This window comes from Pleurodeles waltl, chromosome 11, assembly GCF_031143425.1.
Source record: "Pleurodeles waltl isolate 20211129_DDA chromosome 11, aPleWal1.hap1.20221129, whole genome shotgun sequence".
NCBI classification, from domain to species: domain Eukaryota; kingdom Metazoa; phylum Chordata; class Amphibia; order Caudata; family Salamandridae; genus Pleurodeles; species Pleurodeles waltl.
Window position 1 is genome coordinate 820,767,911 of NC_090450.1, and position 27,398 is coordinate 820,795,308.

Consider the following 27,398-nt stretch of genomic DNA (forward strand, 5'->3'; position numbering starts at 1 on the left):
AGACAGTATCTTCTAAGATGGAGTGGAAGGTTCAGATTGGGCACTCCGAGGACCTGAGGAGGTGTCCTTTTTCTTAAGACGTTCAACAACATCAAAGGCAGAGCTTTGACGCCTATGTTACGTAACTTCAGTTGTTCTTGAATCTCTTCCGCCTTAGCTCTTCAGAATGTTCTCCTTGAGAGGCATAATAGGGAACATGTTCCTCCAAATGGCCTTTATGGGGATGTTTGAACCTTCCTGTTCTTCTCCTGAAGATGGTGTCTCTTTGGCTTTGATTTTCTGTAGCCACAGAAGCAGCCTACCTTCTCTGTCCTTTAATGGCTTAGCAAAAAAAAAAGTGCAATAGATCTTGTACTCCTTGGTCTTTTGCCTCGGCTGAAGGCAATAAATGCACTACTTGTAGGAGGTCCTCGGAATGTAATCTTAACTTCCCACACTAGCCAAAAGGTCTGAAAAGGACTTTATAGAAGCATATGCCATGGTGCTGATCAGGAAAGATCAACTAGAAATGAGGCAGGTTGTTGTAGAAATAAGAGTTAGATTTTGTGTCTTAATAAATTAAAATATCTCTCTCAGAACCAGAAGAGGTGGCATCAGAGGAATGTTGCACTCCTTTAGCACAGAGGTCATGGAGTTCCGTGGACAACACAGTGTGTAGGGCAATGGTAGAGGCAATTAGTCCTACAAAGTCATCTTAGATATTATATGGTAAAACATGTGTAGGAAGTTGGCTCTGTATGCACTATTTCAAAGTAAGGAATAGTATGCACAGAGTCCAAGGGTTCCCCTTAGAGGTAAGATAGTGGTAAAAAGAGATAATATTAATGCTCTATTTTGTGGCAGTGTGGTCGAGCAGTAGGCTTATCAAAGGAGTAGTGTTAAGCATTTGTTGTACATACACACAGGCAATAAATGAGGAACACACACTCAGAGACAAATCCAGGCCAATAGGTTTTGTTATAGAAAAATGTATTTTCTTAGTTTATTTTAAGAACCACAGGTTCAAATTCTACATGTAATATCTCATTTGAAAGGTATTGCGGGTAAGTACTCTAGGAACTTTGAATAATCACAATAGCATATATACTTTTTACATAAAACACAATAAGCTGTTTTAAAAGTGGACACTGTGCAATTTTCACAGTTCCTGGGGGAGGTAAAGTAATGTTAGTTCTTGCAGGTAAGTAAACCACCTACGGGGTTCAAATTGGGGTCCAAGGTAGCCCACCGTTGGAGGTTCAGAGCAACCCCAAAGTCACCACACCAGCAGCTCAGGGCCGGTCAGGTGCAGAGTTCAAAGTGGTGCCCAAAACGCATAGGCTTCAATGGAGAGAAGGGGGTGCCCCGGTTCCAGTCTGCCAGCAGGTAAGTACCCGCGTCTTCGGAGGGCAGACCAGGGGGGTTTTGTAGGGCACCGGGGGGGGACACAAGCTCACACAAAAAGTACACCCTCAGCGGCACTGGGGCGGCCGGGTGCAGTGTGCAAACACGCGTCGGGTTTCCAATGGATTTCAATGAGAGACCAAGGGGTCTCTTCAGCGGTGCCGGCAGGCAAGGGGGGGGGCTCCTCGGGGTAGCCACCACCTGGGCAAGGGAGAGGGCCTCCTGGGGGTCACTCCTGCACTGAAGTTCCGATCCTTCAGGTGCTGGGGGCTGCGGGTGCTGGGTCTTTTCCAGCCGTCGGGATTTTAGAGTCAGGCAGTCGCGGTCAGGGGGAGCCTCGGGATTCCCTCTGCAGGCGTCGCTGTGGGGGCTCAGGGGGGACAAATTTGGTTACTCACAGTCTCGGAGTCGCCGGAGGGTCTTCCCTGAGGTGTTGTTTCTCCACCAGTCGAGTCGGGGTCGCCGGGTGCAGTGTTTCAAGTCTCACGCTTCTTGCGGGGATTGCAGGGGTCTTTAAATCTGCTCCTCTGGATACAAAGTTGCAGTCTTTGTTGTACAGGGCCGCTGTTCTCGGGAGTTTCTTGGTCTCTTGGAAGCAGGGCAGTCCTCTGAGGATTCAGAGGTCGCTGGTCCTGGAGAAAGCATCGCTGGAGCAGGTTTCTTTAGATGGCAGGAGACAGGCCAGTAGGACTGGGGCCAAAGCAGTTGGTGTCTTCTTTCTTCTTCTGCAGGGGTTTTCAGCTCAGCAGTCTTCTTCTTCGGTAAGTTGCAGGAATCTGAATTCTTAGGTTCAGGGGAGCCCTTAAATACTAAATTTAAGGGCGTGTTTAGGTCTGGGGGGTTAGTAGCCAATGGCTACTAGCCCTGAGGGTGGGTACACCCTCTTTGTGCCTCCTCCCTAGGGGAGGGGGTCACATTCCTATCCCTATTGGGGGAATCCTCCATCTGCAAGATGGAGGATTTCTAAAAGTTAGAGTCACTTCAGCTCAGGACACCTTAGGGGCTGTCCTGACTGGCCAGTGACTCCTCCTTGTTATTCTCATTATCTCCTTCGGCCTTGCCGCCAAAAGTGGGGCCGTGGTCAGAGGGGGCGGGCAACTCCACTAGCTGGAGTGCCCTGCGGTGCTGGAACAAAGGGGGTAAGCCTTTGAGGCTCACCGCCAGGTGTTACAGCTCCTGCCTGGGGGAGGTGATAGCATCTCCACCCAGTGCAGGCTTTGTTACTGGCCACAGAGTGACAAAGGCACTCTCCCCATGTGGCCAGCAACATGTCTCGAATGTGGCAGGCTGCTAAAACCAGTCAGCCTACACGGGTAGTTGGTTTAAGTTTCAGGGGGCACCTCTAAGGTGCCCTCTGGGGTGTAGTTTACAATAAAATGTACACTGGCATCAGTGTGCATTTATTGTGCTGAGAAGTTTGATACCAAACTTCCCAGTTTTCAGTGTAGCCATTATGGTTCTGTGGAGTTCGTGTTTGACAGACTCCCAGACCATATACTCTTATGGCTACCCTGCACTTACAATGTCTAAGGTTTGGCTTAGACACTGTAGGGGCACAGTGCTCATGCACTGGTGCCCTCACCTATGGTATAGTGCACCCTGCCTTAGGGCTGTAAGGCCTACTAGAGGGGTGACTTATCTATACTGCATAGGCAGTGAGAGGTTGGCATGGCACCCTGAGGGGGGTGCCATGTCGACTTACTCGTTTTGTCCTCATCAGCACACACAAGCTGGCAAGCAGTGTGTCTGTGCTGAGTGAGGGGTCCCCAGGGTGGCATAAGATATGCTGCAGCCCTTAGAGACCTTCCCTGGCATCAGGGCCCTTGGTACCAGGGGTACCAGTTACAAGGGTCTTACCTGGATGCCAGGGTGTGCCAATTGTGGAATCAAAAGTACAGGTTAGGGAAAGAACACTGGTGCTGGGGCCTGGTTAGCAGGCCTCAGCACACTTTCAATTCAAAACATAGCATCAGCAAAGGCACAAAGTCAGGGGGTAACCATGCCAAGGAGGCATTTCCTTACACAACCCCCCCCCCCCAAACGAAAGAGGATGAGACTAACCTTTCCCAAGAGTCTCTTCATTTTCTAAGTGGAAGAATCTGGAAAGGCCATCTGCATTGGCATGGGCAGTCCCAGGTCTGTGTTCCACTATAAAGTCCATTCCCTGTAGGGAGATGGACCACCTCAACAGTTTTGGATTTTCACCTTTCATTTGCATCAGCCATCTGAGAGGTCTGTGGTCAGTTTGAACTAGGAAGTGAGTACCAAAGAGGTATGGTCTCAGCTTCTTCAGGGACCAAACCACAGCAAAGGCCTCCCTCTCAATGGCACTCCAACGCTGCTCCCTGGGGAGTAACCTCCTGCTAATGAAAGCAACAGGCTGGTCAAGGCCATCATCATTTGTTTGGGACAAAACTGCCCCTATCCCATGTTCAGAGGCATCTGTCTGCACAATGAACTGCTTGGAGTAATCTGGAGCTTTTAGAACTGGTGCTGTGCACATTGCTTGTTTCAGGGTGTTAAAGGCCTGTTGGCATTCTACAGTCCAGTTTACCTTCTTGGGCATTTTCTTGGAGGTGAGTTCTGTGAGGGCTGTCACAATGGATCCATATCCCTTCACAAAGCTCCTATAGTACCCAGTCAAGCCAAGGAATGCCCTGACTTGAGTCTGGGTTTTTGGAGCTGCCCAGTCCAGAATAGTCTGGATCTTAGGCTGGAGTGGCTGAACTTGGCCTCCACCTACAAGGTGTCCCAAGTAAACCACAGTTCCCTGCCCTATCTGGCATTTGGATGCCTTGATAGAGAGGCCTGCAGATTGCAGAGCCTTCAAAACCTTCTTCAGGTGGACCAGGTGATCCTGCCAGGTGGAGCTAAAGACAGCAATATCGTCAAGATAAGCTGCACTAAAGGACTCCAAGCCAGCAAGGACTTGATTCACCAACCTTTGGAAGGTGGCAGGGGCATTCTTTAAACCAAAGGGCATAACAGTGAACTGATAATGCCCATCAGGTGTGGAGAATGCTGTCTTTTCTTTTGCTCCAGGTGCCATTTTGATTTGCCAGTACCCTGCTGTTAAGTCAAAGGTACTTAAGAATTTGGCAGCACCTAATTTGTCTATCAGTTCATCAGCTCTAGGAATGGGATGGGCATCTGTCTTGGTGACAGAATTAAGTCCTCTGTAGTCCACACAAAACCTCATCTCTCTCTTTCCATCTTTGGTGTGAGGTTTGGGGACTAAGACCACTGGGCTAGCCCAGGGGCTGTCAGAGTGCTCAATTACTCCCAATTCCAGCATCTTGTGGACTTCCACCTTGATGCTTTCCTTAACTTGATCAGACTGTCTGAATATTTTGTTTTTGACAGGCATGCTGTCTCCTGTGTCCACATCATGGGTACACAGGTGTGTCTGACCAGGGGTTAGGGAAAAGAGCTCAGCAAACTGTTGCAGGACCTTCCTACAGTCAGATTGCTGTTGGCTAGAGAGGGTGTCTGAATAGATCACTCCATCTACTGAGCCATCATTAGGGTTGGATGATAGAAGATCAGGGAGAGGCTCACTCTCAGCTTCCTGATCCTCATCTGATATCATTAACAGATTCACATCAGCCCTGTCATGGAAGAGCTTAAGGCGGTTCACATGGATCACCCTCTTGGGGCTCCTGCTTGTGCCCAGGTCCACCAGGTAGGTGACCTGACTCTTCCTCTCTAGCACTGGGTAAGGGCCACTCCATTTGTCCTGAAGTGCCCTGGGAGCCACAGGCTCCAAAACCCAGACTTTCTGCCCTGGTTGAAATTCAACCAGTGCAGCCTTTTGGTCATACCAAAACCTCTGGAGCTGTTGGCTGGCCTCAAGGTTTTTACTTGCCTTTTCCATGTACTCTGCCATCCTTGAGCGAAGGCCAAGTACATAGTCCACTATGTCTTGTTTAGGCTCATGAAGAGGTCTCTCCCAGCCTTCTTTCACAAGAGCTAGTGGTCCCCTTACAGGGTGGCCAAACAGAAGTTCAAAGGGTGAGAACCCTACTCCCTTCTGAGGCACCTCTCTGTAAGCGAAGAGCAGACATGGCAAGAGGACATCCCATCTCCTTTTGAGTTTTTCTGGGAGACCCATGATCATGCCCTTTAATGTCTTGTTGAATCTTTCAACAAGGCCATTAGTTTGTGCATGATAGGGTATAGTGAATTTATAAGTCACTCCACACTCATTCCACATGTGTTTCAAGTATGCGGACATGAAGTTGGTACCTCTGTCAGACACCACCTCCTTAGGAAAGCCCACTCTGGTAAAGATACCAATGAGGGCCTTGGCTACTGCAGGGGCAGTAGTCGACCTAAGGGGAATAGCTTCAGGATACCTAGTAGCATGATCCACTACTACTAGGATGTACATATTTCCTGAGGCTGTGGGAGGTTCAAGTGGACCCACTATGTCCACACCCACTCTTTCAAAGGGGACCCCCACCACGGGAAGTGGAATGAGGGGGGCCTTTGGATGTCCACCTGTCTTGCCACTGGCTTGACAGGTGGTACAGGAGACACAAAACTCCTTAACTTTCTGGGACATGTTGGGTCAGTAGAAGTGGTTGACTAGTCTCTCCCACGTCTTGGTTTGTCCCAAATGCCCAGCAAGGGGACTATCATGGGCTAAGGTTAGAATGAACTCTCTGAACTCCTGAGGCACTACCATTCTCCTAGTGGCACCAGGTTTGGGATCTCTTGCCTCAGTGTACAGGAACCCATCTTCCCAATAGACCCTATGTGTTCCAGTTTTCTTGCCATTGGACTCTTCAGCAGCTTGCTGCCTAAGGCGTTCAAGAGAGGGACAGGTTTTTGCCCCTTACACAACTGCTCCCTTGAGGGTCCCCCTGGGCCTAAGAGCTCAACCTGATAAGGTTCTAACTCCATAGGCTCAGTTCCCTCAGAGGGCAGAACTTCTTCCTGAGAAGAGAGGTTCTCTTTTTGTTGTTGTGTTGCAGCTGGTTTCCCAGCTGACTTTCCTTTTCTCTTGGTAGGCTGGGCCCTTTTTCCAGACTCCAGCTCTACTTTTTCACCCTGAGCCTTGCACTGTGCCCTCGTCTTGACACACACCAGTTCAGGGATACCCAGCATGGCTGCATGGGTTTTCAGTTCTACCTCAGCCCATGCTGAGGACTCCAGGTCATTTCCAAGCAAACAGTCTACTGGGATATTTGAGGAGACCACCACCTGTTTCAGGCCATTGACCCCTCCCCACTCTAAAGTTACCATAGCCATGGGATGTACTTTAGTCTGATTGTCAGCGTTGGTGACTGGATAAGTTTGTCCAGCCAGGTATTGACCAGGGGAAAACAGTTTCTCTGTCACCATGGTGACACTGGCACCTGTATCCCTCAGGCCTTCTACACTTGTCCCATTAATTAAGAGCTGCTGCCTGTATTTTTGCATGTTAGGAGGCCAGGCAGCCAGTGTGGCTAAATCCACCCCACCCTCAGAGACTAATGTAGCTTCAGTGTGACACCTGATTTGCTCTGGGCACACTGTTGATCCCACTTGGAGACTGGCCATTCCAGTTTTAGCTGGAGTGGAGTTAGAAGTGGTACTTTTCTTGGGACAGGCCTTATCTCCAGTTTGGTGTCCAGGCTGATTACAGCTACGACACCAGGCCTTTTTGGGATCAAAGTTTTTACCCTTGTACCCAAAATTGCTTTGTGAAGAGGCTCTGGGCCCACCCTCCTGTGCAGGTTCTTGGGGGCCTGTAGAAGACTCTTTACTATTTTTGTTTTTGGATGTCTCAACACTCTTCCCCTGGGGAGGCTTTGTGACCCCTTTCTTTTGGTCACCCCCTGTGGAAGTCTTGGTCACCCTAGTCTTGACCCAAAGGTCTGCCTTCTTTCCCAATTCTTGGGGAGAAATTGGTCCTAGGTCTACCAGATGCTGATGCAGTTTATCATTGAAACAATTACTTAACAGGTGTTCTTTCACAAATAAATTGTACAGCCCATCATAATTATTTACACCACTGCCTTGAATCCAACCATCCAGTGTTTTCACTGAGTAGTCTACAAAATCAACCAAGGTCTGGCTCGAGGATTTTTGAGCCCCCCTGAATCTAATCCTATACTCCTCAGTGGAGAATCCAAAGCCCTCAATCAGGGTTCCCTTCATGAGGTCATAAGATTCTGCATCTTTTCCAGAGAGTGTGAGGAGTCTATCCGTACACTTTCCAGTGAACATTTCCCAAAGGAGAGCACCCCAGTGAGATTTGTTCACTTTTCTAGTTACACAAGCCCTCTCAAAAGCTATGAACCATTTGGTGATGTCATCACCATCTTCGTATTTAGTTACAATCCCTTTAGGGATTTTCAACATGTCAGGAGAATCTCTGACCCTAGTTATGTTGCTGCCACCATTGATGGGTCCTAGGCCCATCTCTTGTCTTTCCCTTTCTATGGCTAGGATCTGTCTTTCCAAAGCCAATCTTTTGGCCATCCTGGCTAACTGGATGTCCTCTTCACTGGAGTTATCCTCAGTGATTTCAGAGATGTTGGTCTCTCCTGTGAGGGAAACAGCATCTCTGACTATTATATTTGGAGTCAGGGCTTGAGCAGCCCTGTTCTCCCTAAGTAGGACTGGAGGGGGGAAATTTCCCTCCAAGTCACTATCTTCATCCTCTGTGTTGCCATCCTCAGAGGGGTTGGCTCTTTCAAACTCTGCCAAAAGCTCCTGGAGCTATTGTTTGGAAGGTCTGGGGCCCATTGTAATTTTCTTTATTTTACAGAGTGACCTTAGCTCCCTCATCTTAAGATGGAGGTAAGGGGTGATGTCGAGTTCCATCACATTCACATCTGTACTAGACATTATGCTTCTAAAAGTTGGAATACTTTTTAAGAATCTAAAACTAGTTCTAGGTTCTAATTCAAACTTTCACAAACTTTTAAACTCTAAAAGAAATGCTAAACAGGATCTAACACAAGGCCCTAGGAGGTCTTTTAAGAATTTAGAAAAATAGCTCAAATTGCAAAAATCAATTTCTAATGACAATTTTTGGAATTTGTCGTGTGATCAGGTATTGGCTGAGTAGTCCAGCAAATGCAAAGTCTTGTACCCCTCCGCTGATCCACCAATGTAGGAAGTTGGCTCTGTATGCACTATTTCAAAGTAAGGAATAGTATGCACAGAGTCCAAGGGTTCCCCTTAGAGGTAAGATAGTGGCAAAAAGAGATAATACTAATGCTCTATTTTGTGGTAGTGTGGTCGAGCAGTAGGCTTATCAAAGGAGTAGTGTTAAGCATTTGTTGTACATACACACAGGCAATAAATGAGGAACACACACTCAGAGACAAATCCAGGCCAACAGGTTTTGTTATAGAAAAATATATTTTCTTAGTTTATTTTAAGAACCACAGGTTCAAATTCTACATGTAATATCTCATTTGAAAGGTATTGCAGGTAAGTACTCTAGGAACTTTGAATAATCACAGTAGCATATATACTTTTTACATAAAACACAATAAGTTGTTTTAAAAGTGGACACTGTGCAATTTTCACAGTTCCTGGGGGAGGTAAAGTAATGTTAGTTCTTGCAGGTAAGTAAACCACCTACGGGGTTCAAATTGGGGTCCAAGGTAGCCCACCGTTGGGGGTTCAGAGCAACCCCAAAGTCACCACACCAGCAGCTCAGGGCCGGTCAGGTCCAGAGTTCAAAGTGGTGCCCAAAACGCATAGGCTTCAATGGAGAGAAGGGGGTGCCCCGGTTCCAGTCTGCCAGCAGGTAAGTACCCGCGTCTTCGGAGGGCAGACCAGGGGGGTTTTGTAGGGCACCGGGGGGGACACAAGCTCACACAAAAAGTACACCCTCAGCGGCACTGGGGCGGCCGGGTGCAGTGTGCAAACACGCGTCGGGTTTCCAATGGATTTCAATGAGAGACCAAGGGGTCTCTTCAGCGGTGCAGGCAGGCAAAGGGGGGGCTCCTCGGGGTAGCCACCACCTGGGCAAGGGAGAGGGCCTCCTGGGGGTCACTCCTGCACTGAAGTTCCGATCCTTCAGGTGCTGGGGGCTGCGGGTGCAGGGTCTTTTCCAGCCTTCGGGATTTTAGAGTCAGGCAGTCGCGGTCAGGGGGAGCCTCGGGATTCCCTCTGCAGGCGTCGCTGTGAGGGCTCAGGGGGGACAACTTTGGTTACTCACAGTCTCGGAGTCGCCGGAGGGTCCTTCCTGAGGTGTTGTTTCTCCACCAGTCGAGTCAGGGTCGCCGGGTGCAGTGTTGCAAGTCTCACGCTTCTTGCGGGGATTGCAGGGGTCTTTAAATCTGCTCCTCTGGATACAAAGTTGCAGTCTTTGTTGAACAGGGCCGCTGTTCTCGGGAGTTTCTTGGTCTCTTGGAAGCAGGGCAGTCCTCTGAGGATTCAGAGGTCACTGGTCCTGGAGAAAGCGTCGCTGGAGCAGGTTTCTTTAGAAGGCATGAGACAGGCCGGTAGGACTGGGGCCAAAGCAGTTGGTGTCTTCTTTCTTCTTCTGCAGGGGTTTTCAGCTCAGCAGTCTTCTTCTTCGGTAAGTTGCAGGAATCTGAATTCTTAGGTTCAGGGCAGCCCTTAAATACTAAATTTAAGGGCGTGTTCAGGTCTGGGGGGTTAGTAGCCAATGGCTACTAGCCCCTGAGGGTGGGTACACCCTCTTTGTGCCTCCTCCCAAGGGGAGGGGGTCACATTCCTATATCTATTGGGGGAATCCTCCATCTGCAAGATGGAGGATTTCTAAAAGTTAGAGTCACTTCAGCTCAGGACACCTTAGGGGCTGTCCTGACTGGCCAGTGACTCCTCCTTGTTATTCTCATTATCTCCTCCGGCCTTGCCGCCAAAAGTGGGGCCGTGGTCGGAGGGGGCGGGCAACTCCACTAGCTGGAGTGCCCTGCGGTGCTGGAACAAAGGGGGTAAGCCTTTGAGGCTCACCGCCAGGTGTTACAGCTCCTGCCTGGGGGAGGTGATAGCATCTCCACCCAGTGCAGGCTTTGTTACTGGCCACAGAGTGACAAAGGCACTCTCCCCATGTGGCCAGCAACATGTCTCGAATGTGGCAGGCTGCTAAAACCAGTCAGCCTACACGGGTAGTTGGTTTAAGTTTCAGGGGGCACCTCTAAGGTGCCCTCTGGGGTGTAGTTTACAATAAAATATACACTGGCATCAGTGTGCATTTATTGTGCTGAGAAGTTTGATACCAAACTTCCCAGTTTTCAGTGTAGACATTATGGTGCTGTGGAGTTCGTGTTTGACAGACTCCCAGACCATATACTCTTATGGCTACCCTGCACTTACAATGTCTAAGGTTTGGCTTAGACAGTGTAGGGGCACAGTGCTCATGCACTGGTGCCCTCACCTATGGTATAGTGCATCCTGCCTTAGGGCTGTAAGGCCTACTAGAGGGGTGACTTATCTATACTGCATAGGCAGTGAGAGGTTGGCATGGCACCCTGAGGGGGGTGCCATGTCGACTTACTCGTTTTGTCCTCATCTGTCGCGCCGCACCGCGCGGCGCGAGCCGAGAGCTCGACTTCTGCCGGGCGTTCGGCTCGGGCCGCGCACCGCGTTATTAAGACGCGGCGCGCCCCCAGCCTCTCCTGCGCGTTTCGAGGCCCCAGATTTGCTTGGGGCCTCGTTCTTCCTTCTGCCTTTCACTGTCCCAGGGGTCTCTGAACCCTCTTACCTGTTTTTCTTCGTTTCTTTGTCCTTTCTTCTTTTTTGCAGTCTGTTGTGTGCCTTTCTTTATGTTTTTTCCTCCTTCCCAGATTCCTGTGCTTTCCCAGCATTCCTTGTTCCCTATTCTCTATGGTTCCTCTACTATTCTGTTCTATGTATTGTTTCCCTATCTAAGATGGTGTCCTTTTACTTCCTGTGGGTCACTTCCTGTTTTTTGGTATATAAGGGCTGTGTTTTTCCTCCTTCTTTGCGCTGCAACACTTTCTGCTCAGTTAGTGTCTTCGCTCCTGATTTCCTTGCCTTTGGTTTTGGATTCAGCATTCTGTGTTTTCTGATTTTTGCTCCTTTTGGATTCCTGTTTGTTTGTTCTTGTTTTTCTCCAGGAGTCTTCCTGTTTGGAGGTTTTTTCCCCTTTTTAAGGTTTTTTTTCCCTCTGGCGCTACTTTCTGAAGGGCACGGTCTGTTCTTGGTGTCTCCATTGCCTACAGCACCGTGGCTACCAGAAAGAGTCGCCCCTTTTTGGGCCAAAGCCGAACATTGAAGATTCACGCCACCAGATCTGCAAATTCCAGGCGCAAGCAGCACGTGAGTCGTGACAGATTGCAGCGCACAACCATTCCGACGTCCTCAAACACCATGGATAATACAGTGGCGGCTGCTGCAGATCCGGAGCAATCTCTGTTGACCACGATTCAGCAACAAGCCCAGGAATTGCAACAACTACGTAATGAAAATGCTGCGTTACGACAGGCTTTGGCCCTCCGCACCAGTGATGTTCCGACAATCTCCACTTCTACCCCTTGTTTCTCTGGTGAACCAACCAAGCTTCGCGAGTTCTTAGATGCTTTAACGGTGTATTTCGCCTTCCGACCTACTCAATTCTCCCACGACAGGACCAAGGTGGGTTATCTTATCAGTGCCTTATCCGGTCCAGCCTTGGCCTGGGCAACCCCGATGGTGTCCTCCAACGACCCTGTATTGTCAGACTATTCCGCCTTTGTGAGTCGCTTCAAACAGATGTTTAGCCGTCCTGGATTGGAAGCCTCCGCTGAAGAAGCCTTGTGCGACATCCAACAAGGCTCCCAAGACGTCCTGCAATATATAACCCGTTTTCGTCAGCTGGCGGCAGAGACCACTTGGGTGGAACGTACTCTGGTAACATTATTTCGTAGAGGACTCAAAGAAGAAATAAAGGATGAACTAGTGCATTCTACCAGAGCGGAAGATCTTCGTGGCCTGATGGATCAAGCACTGTCCATCGAATATCGTCTTCAGGAACGGAGATCGGAAAAGAAAAGGAGTAGAGGGTTTGCCCAGCCAAGTAGCTCACGTGCATACCTGCAGCGTTCCGAGGAACCTCGCACTCCTGCTAGAGACATCGAAGGGGAACCCATGCAGGTGGATACTACCCGAGGTCCGCTCTCTGCTAGTGAACGAGAAGACAGACGCAAGAGAGGGTTGTGCCTGTATTGTGGTTCTGCTGGTCACATGCTCCGTACCTGTCCAGTACGTCCGTCCAGGCCTTCGGGAAACGCCACCTCCCGTCCTCTGTAAGAAGGGAGGGGACGGGATCTACAGCTATACCTTCCATCAGCTCCTTTAATGACAATACAACTGCCTTGTTCATCTTTCCTGTCCTGTTACAACTTCCTGACGATCGTCAAGAAAAGACTATGGCATTACTAGATTGTGGTGCTAGTGGTATATACATGGACAAGACGTGGGCTGCTGCTAACCTAGTTCCTACTCAAGCAAAAGAAGTACCCGAACAGGTACACACTGTGGATGGATCTTTGATATCCTCTGGTCCTGTAGACACCACTACCCTGATGTTAAGTCTACAGGTGGGAAACCATCAAGAACACATCTCCTTCGATCTTATTACGTCCCCTAACCATACCATCATTCTTGGAATTCCGTGGTTCATCAGACATAACCCATATATAAATTGGGTTACCCGGACAGTCTCTTTGTCTTCGCAATTTTGTCATGAGAACTGTTTTACTTCCGACAAGTATTGGTCTCCGAAAAGATCCTTAGCTACTGAAGGGGCCACTGGTATGTCCATTAATACGGTCCAAGGGGTCCCAGACCACTATTTGGAGTTTCAGGATGTTTTCCAAAAACCGTCAAAACCTGTGCTACCTCCACATCGAGAATATGATTGTGCAATTCCATTGGAACCCGGCACAATTGTTCCTTTTGGGAGGATATACTCCCTCACGGAACCCGAAAAGGAAGTTCTAAAGGAGTATCTGGACGAAAATATACAGAGTGGTCTTATTGTTCCATCGTCGTCTCCTGCTGGGGCCCCTCTCTTTTTTGTGCCCAAGAAGACTAAGGATCTTCGTCCGTGCCTGGATTTTCGAGGTCTGAATAAAATTACCATTAAAGATCGTTATCCTTTGCCTCTCATCAGGGACATACTGGAAGCAATCAGAGGGGCCCAACGTTTTACTAAATTGGATTTACGAGGAGCCTACTTCTCAAGAACTAAGTCAAATATTCATAGATCATGTCTTCCGTCTCCATGGACTTCCACATACCATAATATCTGATAGAGGGCCTCAGTACATCTCCCGATTTTGGAAGCATTTTTGTAAAACACTGAATATAAATAGAGCCCTGTCTTCAGGGTTCCATCCTCAGACCAACGGACAGACTGAGCGTCTGAACCAAGGACTAGAGCAATATCTTCGATGCTTTTGCAATTCTACCCAAAGTAACTGGAGCACTTACCTCTCTTTAGCTGAATTTTCCGACAATAACTCAGTCCATAGTGCCTCCAAGGTCACTCCCTTTTTCTGTTCCTATGGTTTTCATCCTACCTCTTTCCCTACTTCTCCACAATCCAACTCTCCTCTACCCGCTATTACCTATTTCTCCAAACGCCTTCTCCAACTCCATAAACTAATTCGATCTAATTTGTTACATACCAAGAGGTATATGAAGAAGGCTGCAGACAAGAGACGTACAACCAATCCAAATTATCATCTGCAAGATAAAGTCTGGCTCTCCTCCAAATTCTTGCCCTCACGTCTCTCTCAAAACAAGTTCACACCTCGTTACTATGGGCCTTTCCGTATTCTCCAGTTGGTCAATCCTGTCACTGTCCGTCTTCACTTACCCCATACATGGAAGATCCATCCGGTTTTTCATGTTTCTCAGCTTAAACCTTATGTGCCTGATCCTTACTCACGTCAGTTTCCTTGTCCACCTCCTGTCCTTGTGGATGATGTTCCTGAATATGAAGTGCAGGAAATTTGTGACTCTCGTCTTTTTCATAAACGACTTCAGTATCTGATTCATTGGAAGGGTTATCCTCTCAGTGAATGTTCATGGGAAGATGCCTCTTCCATTCACGCTCCTCTCCTGATTCAACGCTTTCACTGTTTATTCCCTCTTAAACCTGGGCCTTCGGGAGGGGGACCTACTGTCGCGCCGCACCGCGCGGCGCGAGCCGAGAGCTCGACTTCTGCCGGGCGTTCGGCTCGGGCCGCGCACCGCGTTATTAAGACGCGGCGCGCCCCCAGCCTCTCCTGCGCGTTTCGAGGCCCCAGATTTGCTTGGGGCCTCGTTCTTCCTTCTGCCTTTCACTGTCCCAGGGGTCTCTGAACCCTCTTACCTGTTTTTCTTCGTTTCTTTGTCCTTTCTTCTTTTTTGCAGTCTGTTGTGTGCCTTTCTTTATGTTTTTTCCTCCTTCCCAGATTCCTGTGCTTTTCCAGCATTCCTTGTTCCCTATTCTCTATGGTTCCTCTACTATTCTGTTCTATGTATTGTTTCCCTATCTAAGATGGTGTCCTTTTACTTCCTGTGGGTCACTTCCTGTTTTTTGGTATATAAGGGCTGTGTTTTTCCTCCTTCTTTGCGCTGCAACACTTTCTGCTCAGTTAGTGTCTTCGCTCATGATTTCCTTGCCTTTGGTTTTGGATTCAGCATTCTGTGTTTTCTGATTTTTGCTCCTTTTGGATTCCTGTTTGTTTGTTCTTGTTTTTCTCCAGGAGTCTTCCTGTTTGGAGGTTTTTTCCCCTTTTTAAGGGTTTTTTTCCCTCTGGCGCTACTTTCTGAAGGGCACGGTCTGTTCTTGGTGTCTCCATTGCCTACAGCACCGTGGCTACCAGAAAGAGTCGCCCCTTTTTGGGCCAAAGCCAAACATTGAAGATTCACGCCACCAGATCTGCAAATTCCAGGCGCAAGCAGCACGTGAGTCGTGACATCATCAGCACACACAAGCTGGCAAGCAGTGTGTCTGTGCTGAGTGAGGGGTCCCCAGGGTGGCATAAGATATGCTGCGGCCCTTAGAGACCTTCCCTGGCATCAGGGCCCTTGGTACCAGGGGTACCAGTTACAAGGGTCTTACCTGGATGCCAGGGTGTGCCAATTGTGGAATCAAAAGTACAGGTTAGGTAAAGAACACTGGTGCTGGGGCCTGGTTAGCAGGCCTCAGCATACTTTCAATTCAAAACATAGCATCAGCAAAGGCAAAAAGTCAGGGGGTAACCATGCCAAGGAGGCATTTCCTTACAACATGCCTACCCTAAGAGCCTATCTGGCAGGGTAATTAGGCAGAACATGCTAGACGAAGGGTCTGAAGATGCTGATATGCAAGCTTGCAAAAAGAACACTTGCACATAAAGAGACAAGGGAAGCTTGATAATCATTTAGAGAGGAGCTGCACTATCAACTGAGGTCATACACATAAAGGGCAACGAAGAGGGACCGTCCTCACAGGTAGACTCTTTCGAGCTACTCAGGGATATTTATGGGCCTGACTCTGACCCAGCAAGGCGACTCACACAGGAAGTGTGAGACATCGACAAGAGATGAGTGATGGCACAAATCAAGATGTTGCCTCTTCTGATATACAGATAAAGATACTAAATGCTGTACGGAAGCCTCCCTGCAGCCCAATTACTGTTGACTGAATTGAGAGGACTAGCTGCTACATTTAATAAGGCCATCACACACTGCTGAGACTAGGATACAACAAGGGTGTTGTCCTGCAGCAAACTGTGCACCCAAGAGTACCAAGACTTCCTGGTAGAGAGGTACACACCAAATTGAGAGTGAAGTGTTCCTTTACAGAGACAGACAGAAGGGTTGCAGTCACCTCAGTGGTGGATAGCAAGTAACTGGTCTACATGTGCACATTTCCTACAGGTCTGAAGAGGGTGATTGCTCAGGCTTGGAACAGTTTTCAAGATCAGCCTCTAGACATCAGCAGCCTGCTGGCAAAAATACTTAACTTGGTTAGGAGGTCAAATACACCGTTGCACCGACTGAACCAGATGTGTTAAAAGGTTGGGCAACAGAGGGCACATTGTTCCCTGGGGCGACTCAAGGTGTGCAGTCTTGGGTGAGAAAATTACAGATTAAAAATGGACACCAACCTCAACAAATGACCGGAAAAGAAGCAGAAACAGTGGCTGCAGAACAGTGCTTCAGTGGTCCCTTCATAAAAAAAGTCACCAGATTTGTGGTCTCCTATGTAGCCTTGGAGAAAACCCAGCGCTTTCTAAACAAGGTATTCAGCAGGATGTTTTTTTCGGGAAGCTTGGCCAAGAAAAGGGCTAGCCATGGTACTGCATCAACCAAGCAGCAAGGAACCAGACACCCGCAACAGCAGCTGGATAGATGCTGTGCATCTTGAAAAAGGATCAATTTTCTGAATAGAGATAAAGAAAGTCTATATTTCATTATTAAAGGCTCTGAGGCAAACTTTATTCTCTCCTGTCAGAAACATATAGGATATTGTGACTGATGAGTAGCTAAAGTTTGTAAAAAGATGTCCTATAATTAGTCCAAAAGATAATTGTGGATTGTATCATTAACTGTAATGTATTGTTACACTGATGTATACAATTGTTGGCAAGTTTCTTTTCCTGGGGTGTGACCCGTTATAATGTTTGGTTTTGGCTGGAGGGGACATTTAGAAGATGCAGTAACAGAAATGGCTGACAGCTGATGAGGTGTTTGATCAACTGGGTTTACATCAAAGAAAAGATGAAAAGGAGAAATCTGGAATATTTCTATAAATCCATAATGTATTCTTATAAATCCATCTATCTATCTATTTATACATGTTATCTGGCTATTAAAAAAACACGAGCAGGATGGGGAGGGGCAGGAAAGCAACAAACAGAGTGAAGGAGAATGGGGTAAAGCAAACCGCCATTTTCCCAAAAAGCTGGAAACACGCCGAAGTCAACGCCTTTCTCAAAAAGCCCAAAGCCGACCCCGAAGACCTCTAAAACTACCGGCCTATCTTCCTACTCCCCTTCCCTGCGCAGGTCATAGAGAAAATAGTCAACAACCAACTTTCCTGCTTCCTGGAGGACAACAGCCTACTCAATGTCTCCCAGTCTGGATTCTGCAAAAACCACAACACCAAGACCGCCCTCATCGCCTGCACCAACGACATCAGGACCAGGCTTGACAAAGGTGAAACCGTTGCCCTCATCCTCCTCGACCTTTCCGCAGCCTTTGACACCGTATGCCACCAAACCCTTCACACACGCCTCTTCAACGCCGGAATTCACCACAAAGCCCTGGACTGGCTCACCGCCTTCCTCTCCGAAAGAACACAAAGAGTTTGACTCCCCATGTTCCGGTCAAAGGCCACCAAGACCATATGCGGAGTCCCCCAGGGATCCTCACTCAGCCCCACCATCTTCAATATCTACATGGCTCCGCTCGCCAGCATCGTCCGACCCCACAGCCTCAACATCATTTCCTACGCTGACGACACCCAGCTCATCCTCTCCCTCACGAGGAACCCCGCAACCACCAAGAACAACCTCCACACCGGACTTCTCACCATCACTAACTGGATGACAGCAAGCCACCTCAAGCTGAACTCAGAAAAAAACGAGATCATCATCTTCGGACCCAACAAGTCAGCATGGGTCGACTCCTGGTGGCCGGCCACCCTGGGGCCGCCCCAACACCCACCACCCACGCACGCAATCTTGGCTTCATACTAGACTCTTCTCTCTCCATGACCCAGCAAGTTAACACCATCTCGTCCTCATGCTTCAACACCCTTTGAATGCTCCACAAGACCTTCAGGTGGATTCCTGTTGAAACCAGAAGAACGGTCACCCACGCCCTTGTCAGCAGCAGACTGGACTACGGCAACTCCCTCTACGCGGGAACAACGTCCAAGCTCCAGAGAAAACTCCAGCGCATCCAGGACGCCTCAGCACGTCTCATCCTCAACCTCCCTCGCCACGAACACATCTCCGCCCACCTCAAAGCCCTACACTGGCTACCCGTCAACAAAAGGATCGTCTTCCAAATCCTAATCCACGCTCACAAAGCCCTCCACGACACCGGATCGGCTTACCTCAACGATCGACTTAACTTCCACATCTCAACACGCCAGCTCCGCTCCGCCACCCTCGCAACAGTCCCTCGCATTAACCGTACCACATCCGGTGGCAGGTCCTTCTCCCACCTCGCCGCCAAAACCTGGAACTCCCTCCCCACCAACCTACACAAGACCCAGGACCTCCTGACCTTCAGGAAGCGCCTCAAGACCTGGCTCTTCGAGCAGTAGCAACCCCCACCCCAGCGCCTTGAGACCCTACTGGGTGAGTAGCGCGCTCAACAAATTTATTGATTGATTGATAGCAGCACAAAAGGGAGAGAGCGAGAGAGTAAGGAAACACATACATTCCCACGGAGTGTTTACATAAAAAGTATTCATGCAAGCAAGTTCAGCAGTGGAGGGATACAAGCAAGCCAATCAGAACACTGTGAGACCGAAATGCTTCTGAGATTCACATACAAAAGAATAGGTGGGGTAAAGCCATGGAATAAAATGCAAGGCAGGAAGATAGACAACAAACCCATCTTATAATGGCAAGATGTTCACTCAAACACCACTATATAATTATGTAAATTATAAACAACAGGTCTGACCAGCCAAAACTACCTGTAACAAGACCTAAAAGTGACGCACATGCAGACTCACAGTGTTTTGACTCACCTCAAGAAAGTTCATAACAACGAAGAAGAGAAGAAGGAAAGCAGGAGCAAAGATCAAACGGTCCAACATGAGCCTCTGGAGGACAGCAAAAGGTACGGTGGGAGGGATAAGGTGTTCCATGTAAAGGTAGAAGTAGTGGCTCAAAGGCCCTGTTAGGAAAAACCTAAGAAACAAATCAGGAAAAAGGTGACAGCTTTATTACTGCACATCTGGACAGAGAATGCAGGGTGCTCTTCATTTTAGCTCAAGAACAACTACTCAGTGCAGCAGAGAACTATAACATCTTTATGGAGTTGCATTTCTTATTAAAATATAGTTTACAAGTTGGGATGGATGCATGACCAATGCAGTGTGAACTACTTAATGGATCTGAAATGTTAGACAGAGAAAGGGGCTCTGACGTAGACTAGTCAGAGACTGGCTTTGGTATAGGATGAACAGATAGAGGCTCCAACATGCCAATCAACAGGGAGAAGAGAGTTAGGTCCTTTGATGGCGTACATACAATACAAGAAGGAGGTGCTCATCGGTAAGAGTAATGCAGAGTGGCTCTGAAATAGTATGTGTCCCCAACGACAAAGGGAAGGACTATTAAATATCAAAGACATAACAAAGGTCTCTGTCATGGGATGGACAGTTGGAAGAGCTATTACCCACTATGGACATAAGAAGGGCATCATCATTGAATGGACAGAGGGAATGGTTCTAAAATAGGAAAAGAAAAAGGGTTTCTGGTGTGGACTGGACAAGGAGGTGGCCTCTACCATAGAATTCACAATGAATGTCTGTGAAGAGATGGACAGAAATGTATCGCTAATCACCGACATAGGAGGCTGTGTTGACTGACCTATGAGGGTGTTAACTGACAACCACAGGCACTAGGAGTGCTTCTGAGAAGTGAGGAGCATATGGCAGTGGCTAAACCACAGCAGGGGGATACAGAGATAACAGTCCTTGATAACCAGAAGCCACACCCAACTCGATTCCAATCCATAACTGCAGATGGATACAGCTGTAAGGGTTTTGCCACTCTCCAAAAGGGGTGTTGCATGGGGGTACTGATAAATCAGAAACAAATATCCTACCAAATTCATTCCTTATCTTGACAGCCTGTTTGCCCAGATCTGCTTCAGTTCACTCTAATCTGCTTCTCTTAATTTACTTTCAAAGACACCTTGCATGGAAAGTGGTTATCGGAATTATCTACATCAACGGGCGAAAGCGGTGTTTTTGTTTTGTACATTAAATCTGTTCTGCTGTTGGCTAGAATGCATATATTTATATATTCATTTTTCATGGTGTATGGTATGGTATGGTATGGTGTAAATATGACACTTTCCAATCACGTTGGCTCTGTTTGAAGTACTGTGAGCTTTAGGGATTTGAAACAATAATAGGGCAATCAGATAAGGATGGGAACAACAAGCAGAGTGTCCCCATGGTGAATTGGATTTCAGGGCATTTGTCTGTCACGCCTGGATAGTCACGCCTAGCTAGAGGGAAGGGCATCTGCACAGCGATGTAAACCCTACCCCTTGGTCATTCTCCAAATGCACTCGGCGTGGTGCTAGTGAGCCAGTACCCAACTTCCCGGATATGACAGTAAACTGTTGAGGATTGGTTCCGACTACTGATAGACTCTTTTTAGGGTGACCTGACGTCCCGGATTTCCCCGGACAGTCCCGGTTGTTAGAGGACTGTCCCGGTGTCCCGACACTTCTCTTTATTTTAAATACATGTCCCGGTTTTTTGGACAAAGGTCAGATTATTAAATAAACGTCCCGGTTTTTAGGAGAAAGGTCAAATCATCTAGGGACGCACAAGTTAAAGACGCCTACAAAGTATAAAATAATGACAAGTACGAGCAGAGAGTGGTGGGTTGGGGCGGGTTGTGGGTGCAGGGTGGGAGGTCAAGCCACAGCTAATTCTATATGTAGTCGTGTAAGACGTATAGGCACACATCCACAAAGCCACGCAAAAAACGGGACAGGCCAGATATAAAAGTGAGAGTAAAGTCTTTAGTCCATCTTTTATGTCTGGCCTGTCCCGGTTTTTGCTCCACAAAATCTGGTCACCCTATCTTTGATGTGCAAACAGAATATCTTCTGTATAACACCACTCTTTTGCTTGTCAGTTTTCATTTAGACCTTGCAGCTCTTTTTCAGTTTCACGGCGCTCAAGACCTTCCTCTTGCTCATTCAGTGTTGAGCTTTCCATAGAATATGCCATCAATTGTTGTTGCCTCCATTTATGGTGTTGCACATTTCCTTGCTACTTCCATTCTCAGTTATTGCACCACCGGCACTAAGATTTTAGTGGTGTGCTATTGCTACATCAAAGTTGTTTCCAGACTTAAGTCTATTCTGTTGATTGCTGCATTAACCCCAGCTATGTATGTGTTTCAGTTCCTGACTGGGGAAATCCTGGTACCAGCCTATGCAGTGGAAGACCCCTTTCTCTTCTGCAGCAGTCTATGTCCGCAGTGACTGGCTTTCCACTGTGAAAATGATGATGTTACTAGATGCCAGTAAGTGATCACTGTTCACCCTGGCTCAACCCTAGTGATAAGCATATCAATGTATCTCGTGTTGATATTTTCTGTGCTGTGCTTTTAAATGTCTGATCATATAGGTTACGTAAAGAATCCATTTTGTGCATGTGCTGTGACTTATCTGCAACAGCAAATCAAATGCAAAATGTTTTTGAGCTTTAGTTTCTCCACCGGGAAGTCCAGATCGATTTTTCGTACAAAAATGTGCTGCTACCAGTTATACTGTAATCCAGCGCGGTTGTTCATTCACTCACTCTGCTCTCTGCCCCATCAGTCACTGCATGTTCTGCTGACCCCGAGCCTAGTGCTTCTGCTCCAAAGTCTAGTATTTGTAAAAATTCGGTTGTGTTTGTCTAGCTCTTTCTTTGATCTTGCTCTCCCCGATCCCATTCGTCCCTCTATAGCATATTAATATCAGTTGCGTTGCGTGTGGAACTCGGCACAGCAAATCATCACTAGAAATTACTCAGAACTCCTTCCTGGCAAGTGCTTGCCTATATTTACACTTGAAAAGCGGAAGACTGCCAGCTTCTTTCCGGGGTCTACAGTTCCCAAAAAGCAGGGGCAAGGAATCCTGAATCCTAGCAACCACTAAGCACTGTGTTCCATTGTAAAACACTGCCCATTCTTGTTACAGGCTCTTAGAGATGCAGCCATCCCTGGATCCTGCTGTAGACATAGGTCTGTTTCCACATGCTGGTGAGCCACACGTAGCAAAAGTTATTTGTTCACACTTCAGTAAGTAGTGAAAACACACTGTTTATCCCCTGAAATATTGCTACATTTTCCAGTGCTCTCCTGCAATGCTTTCTAGCTTCAGCTGTTGCAGTAAAATGCTTTGGTAGGTCTTGCTACACAGCGTTGTGGAGAAGTGTGGCTCAATGGTTAGAGCGGCAGACCCTGAAGCAGAGATCTGGCTCAAGACCAGGGTTCAAGTCCCGCTTCGGCAGGTCTTGGGCTCAATTCCCCTTGACCAGATAATTCTTGCCTCGGTGCCTAATCTAATTCATGGGTCCCACTCTGCAACTCTGGGCAATAGCTTGCTTAATCTCCACAACGGCCCCAACAGCGCTTGGATGCCTGGCTTCACCCTGGGGGTGCTCAGGAATGGGCGCCTCACAGGGAAAAGCCAGGAGGGGTTCCATAGCGGTATGAGTACAGTGCCTTGAGACCCTAACGGGTGAGTAGTGCGCTATACAAGTGCTAATTTACATTTATGTGAGACATATTGTTTACAATTCAATGTACTTAAAACCCGCCCACAACATACTATTAGTTGATTTTGTTGTCACTCATTTGTTATCTTTCGATTGATCAGCTCCCAAAGGCTCCCCTTTCTTTCTTGTGTTAGCTCCTCCCTAGAGCACGGACCAAGAACATGTGTTCTTCCTCGCCCTTTTGCAACACCTTTCTTTTTTTACTTTATAAGAGTTTTGGTATTATTCCTGGATGTGCAATGTGCTTGACTGCTTTTAAAACATGCATACTGCTTCTTATTTATGTTGCTTTCACCCTATCTGCCTTATCTAGCAACGCTTTAGTTACTTATACCCACAACTAACTACTGTACGCCACATTACTCCACTCTATGCCACTACACTCTACACCACTCTACTCTGCTATACACTACTCTATGCCACACCATTGCACGCTACTCCACGCCACTTTACACAATGCCACTCTACACCACTCCACTCTCGGCCCACAGGCTTCCCTTCTTTTCTGGTGTTAGCTCCTCTTTGGAGCATGGACCAGATACATGTGTTCTTCCGCGTCATTGTTATTTCTTGTCCTTTTGCACCACACTTTCCTTTCTGTATTATTCCTGGATGTGCAATGGGCTTTCTAGCTTTTAACAAAGGCATACAACTTATTTCTGTTGCTTTCACCCTATCTACTGTCTCCACGGATGCTTTAGTTATTTACACCCACAACTCTACTGCTCTATGCCACTCCAGGCCCCTCTAAACCACTCCACTCTACTCTATGCCACCCCACTCTATGCCATTCTCCTCCATTCCACTCAATTCCACACAATGGAACTCTACTCTATGCCACTCCACGCCACTCCACATAATGCCACTCTACACCACTCCACTATATTCCACGCTACACAATGCCACTCTACACCACTCCACTATATGCCACACAATGCCACTCTACACGACTTTACTCTACTTTCTCCACTGTTTGCCATTCAACTCCACTCCACTCTATGCCATTCTACTCTACGCCACAACAATCTACTCTACACCACTCCTCTCCACTTCATACAATGCTACTATGCCAAACTTTACTCAACGCTACTCCATTCCACCCCACTCCACTATATGCCACTCTACTCCACCCCAGTCAGTGCCACTCTACGCCAAACAAAGTCACTCTACTCCACTCTTCTCTATGCCACTCCTTCACACCACTATCTTCAATGCCACTAACTTCCAGCCATGCTGAACAGCAGCCCCATTAGTGAGAACTATTGGCTTTGCCAATGCTTGTTGTAGTTTTGCGCAGTCTCTTCTAGCCTTGCCATTTGCAGTTTCCACCTGCTTCTTTCCTCACTGTTTCCAGCAAGTGCCTCAGTGTCTGCTCCTTGCGAGCTCACTCTATACATCTCTCTTTCTCGTTGGAGTTTACACCCCTGTGCTTTTGTTACTTTCCTCTTTTCTTAGGCCTCTGCAGCCTTCACCTTTATTGAGAGACCCTGGCATTTGGTTCGTTTTTTCCCTTCCTGCTCATTCTGTCCTGTTTACTTTTATACTTTGCAGTAGTTTGTTCAGACAGATTGTTTGCTCTCTGCAGTCGTTTACTTTGCTTTAACTCTTTACTTTAGCATTGCCTCCGAGGCTCTAGCCTTTGGCTCCTTTTTCTATCGGACCCGTGTTTCCTTCTGTCCTCTGTAGAAGCTTGTTCCTAGTGGTGTTGCAGGTTATTTATGTATCTGCCATGTTGCCACGTGGCTTGTCCCATGTAACAGCCTGGCGTGTCTCCAGCACCTTACTATCGATGTTCCAGCCCACATGTCCTCTGCTCTGTATGCTTGTTTACTTTGTCCTTTAGTTTTTCTTCCAGTCTTTGTATGCCTCTTGGGCTCTTGTATTGGTAAGTGTTGTATGGTTGACTCACATAGGTTTGTATTTATTTTTCAAGACATTGACGCCTAGATTAATAGACAATCTATGCCTCTTTCGCTGCTCTGTCATACATGTCGTTTACCGTGTGAAACAGTCTTTTCACTGCTGCTTAACAAAAAGTAACCACAGTTTACTTCCTGCTGAAACCCAATAGGTTGGTCTCATAGATATAGTCCTATATTCCTGTGTCCAAAGCATCATACATATGCACCTGCCCAGGACTTTCAGAATGAGTATCTACTGGCAGGGCCGGCTTTAGGACTGGTGGCGCCCTGTGCAACAGTTTATTGTGGCGCCCCCCCCACCCCATGACCTCCTCCTCGGTTTCACTCACTACCACCGGGCAAATGTGCCCCTCATCTCTCCTTCGCTCCCCTTTCACATACATTCATGTGTTTTAGAGCACTTGTAAAGACTGGCTTTACTAATCCACTCAGCTAGGCACTTAAAATAAGGGGCATAGTTAAGAGCCCCTAGCGCCATTCTAACACCACATTAGCGTCATTTTTCTTATGCTAATGTGGTGTTAGAAGGCCATAAACGTCGTGCCATATTTACAAAGTGGAGCAATGCTTGCATTGCGCCACTTTGTATCCCTTTGCGCTACATTATGCCTGCGCCAGGCATAATGTATGCAAAGGTAGCATTCCCCCGTTGGGGGAGGGCAAAAAAATTGCGCAAATAAATCGGACAGGTTTCTTTGCGTAATTTTCTTCCAGCACTTTTAACGCCAGAGCAGGCGTTAAAAGGAGACTTCTGTTGGTTACAATGGGCCTCTGGGAGCTTTGCAGGATTAGCATCAACATTTTTTACGCTAATCCTGCAAAGTGCTGGACTAGTGTAAAAAATTCTGACACTAGTCCCCTAACTACCTCCATGTTGTGCTGTATTTTAAATACAGCGCACACATGGTGGCGTTAGGGAAGCGCTAAGGGGTACAAGAAAAGTGGTGTGTGAGCAGCACCACTTTTTTCAAACATGCCCCTAGTGCCATTCTAATTGTACTACACTATTCTATATACACAATTCTAATACACTAATTTGGCATTAGAAGGCAAAAAACGCTGTGCCCTATTTACAAAGAGGCACAATGCTTGTATTGCCCCACTTTTTAACCCTTTGCGCTACATTATGCCTGCACCAAGCATAATGTATGCAAAGGAGGCATCCCCCTGTTAGGGAGGCCAAAAAAATGACGCAAAGAAATCAGTCAAATTTCTTTGTTTAATTTTTTTCTGCCGCTTTTAACACCTGCTCAGAGCAGGCATTAAAAGGAGGCTTACATTGGTTACAATGGGCCTCTGGGTGCTTTGTAAGATTAGCGTCCACATTTTTTACGCTAATCCTGCAAAGTGCCAGACTAGCGTAAAAAATTCTGACGCTAGTCCCCTAACTACCGCCATGGTGCACCGCATTTTAAATATGATGCACACATGGTGGCGTTAGGGGTGCAAGAAAAGTGGTGCTGCGCTGTGTGCAGCGCCAATTTTCCTAAATATGCCCCATAGTTCTGTTTTTTTACAGCAGGCATATTAACCCTCTGTGCTACTTTATGTTGAGTCAAAGCTGCCACTAGGCAAAACTCCCATCTCTCTCTCTCTAGCAGGAACATTAATCACTAGAGGTATCTTTACATTTTAATTGTTTCTTGAAGGCTAAACGCACAAGGAACTTTTCAGCAGGTGCTTTTAAAGGGCAATTTCCGAAGATATTTCTGAACACAGCACCGCTCGCACGCCCAAAAGCCGGCCCTGCCTACTTGGATACCCGGCAAACAGATATTGAGCTTTCTTGGTTCAACAGGTCTGTTTGGCCCTGTGTACACCGATACTGGGAACCCTAGAGGGGTTCACTCCCAAAGCTATACAGTATGCTTGTGTAAGTTTGGCTTAAAAGCACAAAAGCCTTTTTTTTTTTACTATTCTTGAACCAGTTCTTGAACTGTCAAACACTTGCTTACATTTGTAAAAGGATTTTGACACAAAGATTTTCACTTGACTCCTTTGGTGTGCCTTGCAGGGCACTTAGTATACACAAACTCTTCTCCATAGCCTTCGACTTTGGAAAATATCAGAAATGTAGTTGTGACAGGCGTAAAACCCCTTCCATGGAGGGAAGGGGAGGGGGAGGGATTAAACACTCCAAAAGACTGGAAGGGATGTCAAGGTAGGGGCTTACCAACAGGGATTTTTCCCATGAATAAAATGCCACTGCACACATGTAATGGCAGTTTCAAATCAGGATTGTCCATTTATTTCTTTGACTGTTCTAGGTTTCCAGCAAAATCCTAGGAAAATTCACTCTTTTCCAAGATGGCCAGTTTATTTCAGCTTTTTCCTGCACTTCATTGAATTACCTTTACTTCACTGGCTTGTCTTCCTTCTCACCGTTTACCCTTCCCTGTCTCTTATTTAGTTTTGCAAATCTGCATTGCAGCCCCTTAGATAGGTATTCCCTGGCCCAGTGTGATGCTCCCCCATCAGCACCTTAACATGTTCCACTGCCTCTTATCATAAAAGCACTTTTATGTAAGTCTCCAGTCATTACACTTTTATTTTTTTGTTTCCAGTTCTCTCCCTTTCTGTTCAAAAAAGTTTCTGCTGGCTCTCTGCTGCCTAACTTTCCTTTCTGATTCTACCTGAGTCCTGTCTAGTACACTTTTAGATGCTAA

General features: G+C 47.3%; 1 protein-coding gene across 2 annotated transcripts in view; it reads right to left on the reverse strand.

Annotated features, from left to right (window-relative positions):
* The window catches only part of PXMP2 (peroxisomal membrane protein 2), a 109,084-nt gene that overhangs the window by 50,576 nt on the left and 31,110 nt on the right, over positions 1–27,398 (reverse strand). For both annotated transcript variants that reach the window (XM_069214644.1, XM_069214645.1), the window contains exon 4: positions 19,043–19,205. In XM_069214644.1, the coding sequence (XP_069070745.1) occupies positions 19,043–19,205 (163 nt within the window). The remainder of the gene's footprint in view (positions 1–19,042; positions 19,206–27,398) is intronic.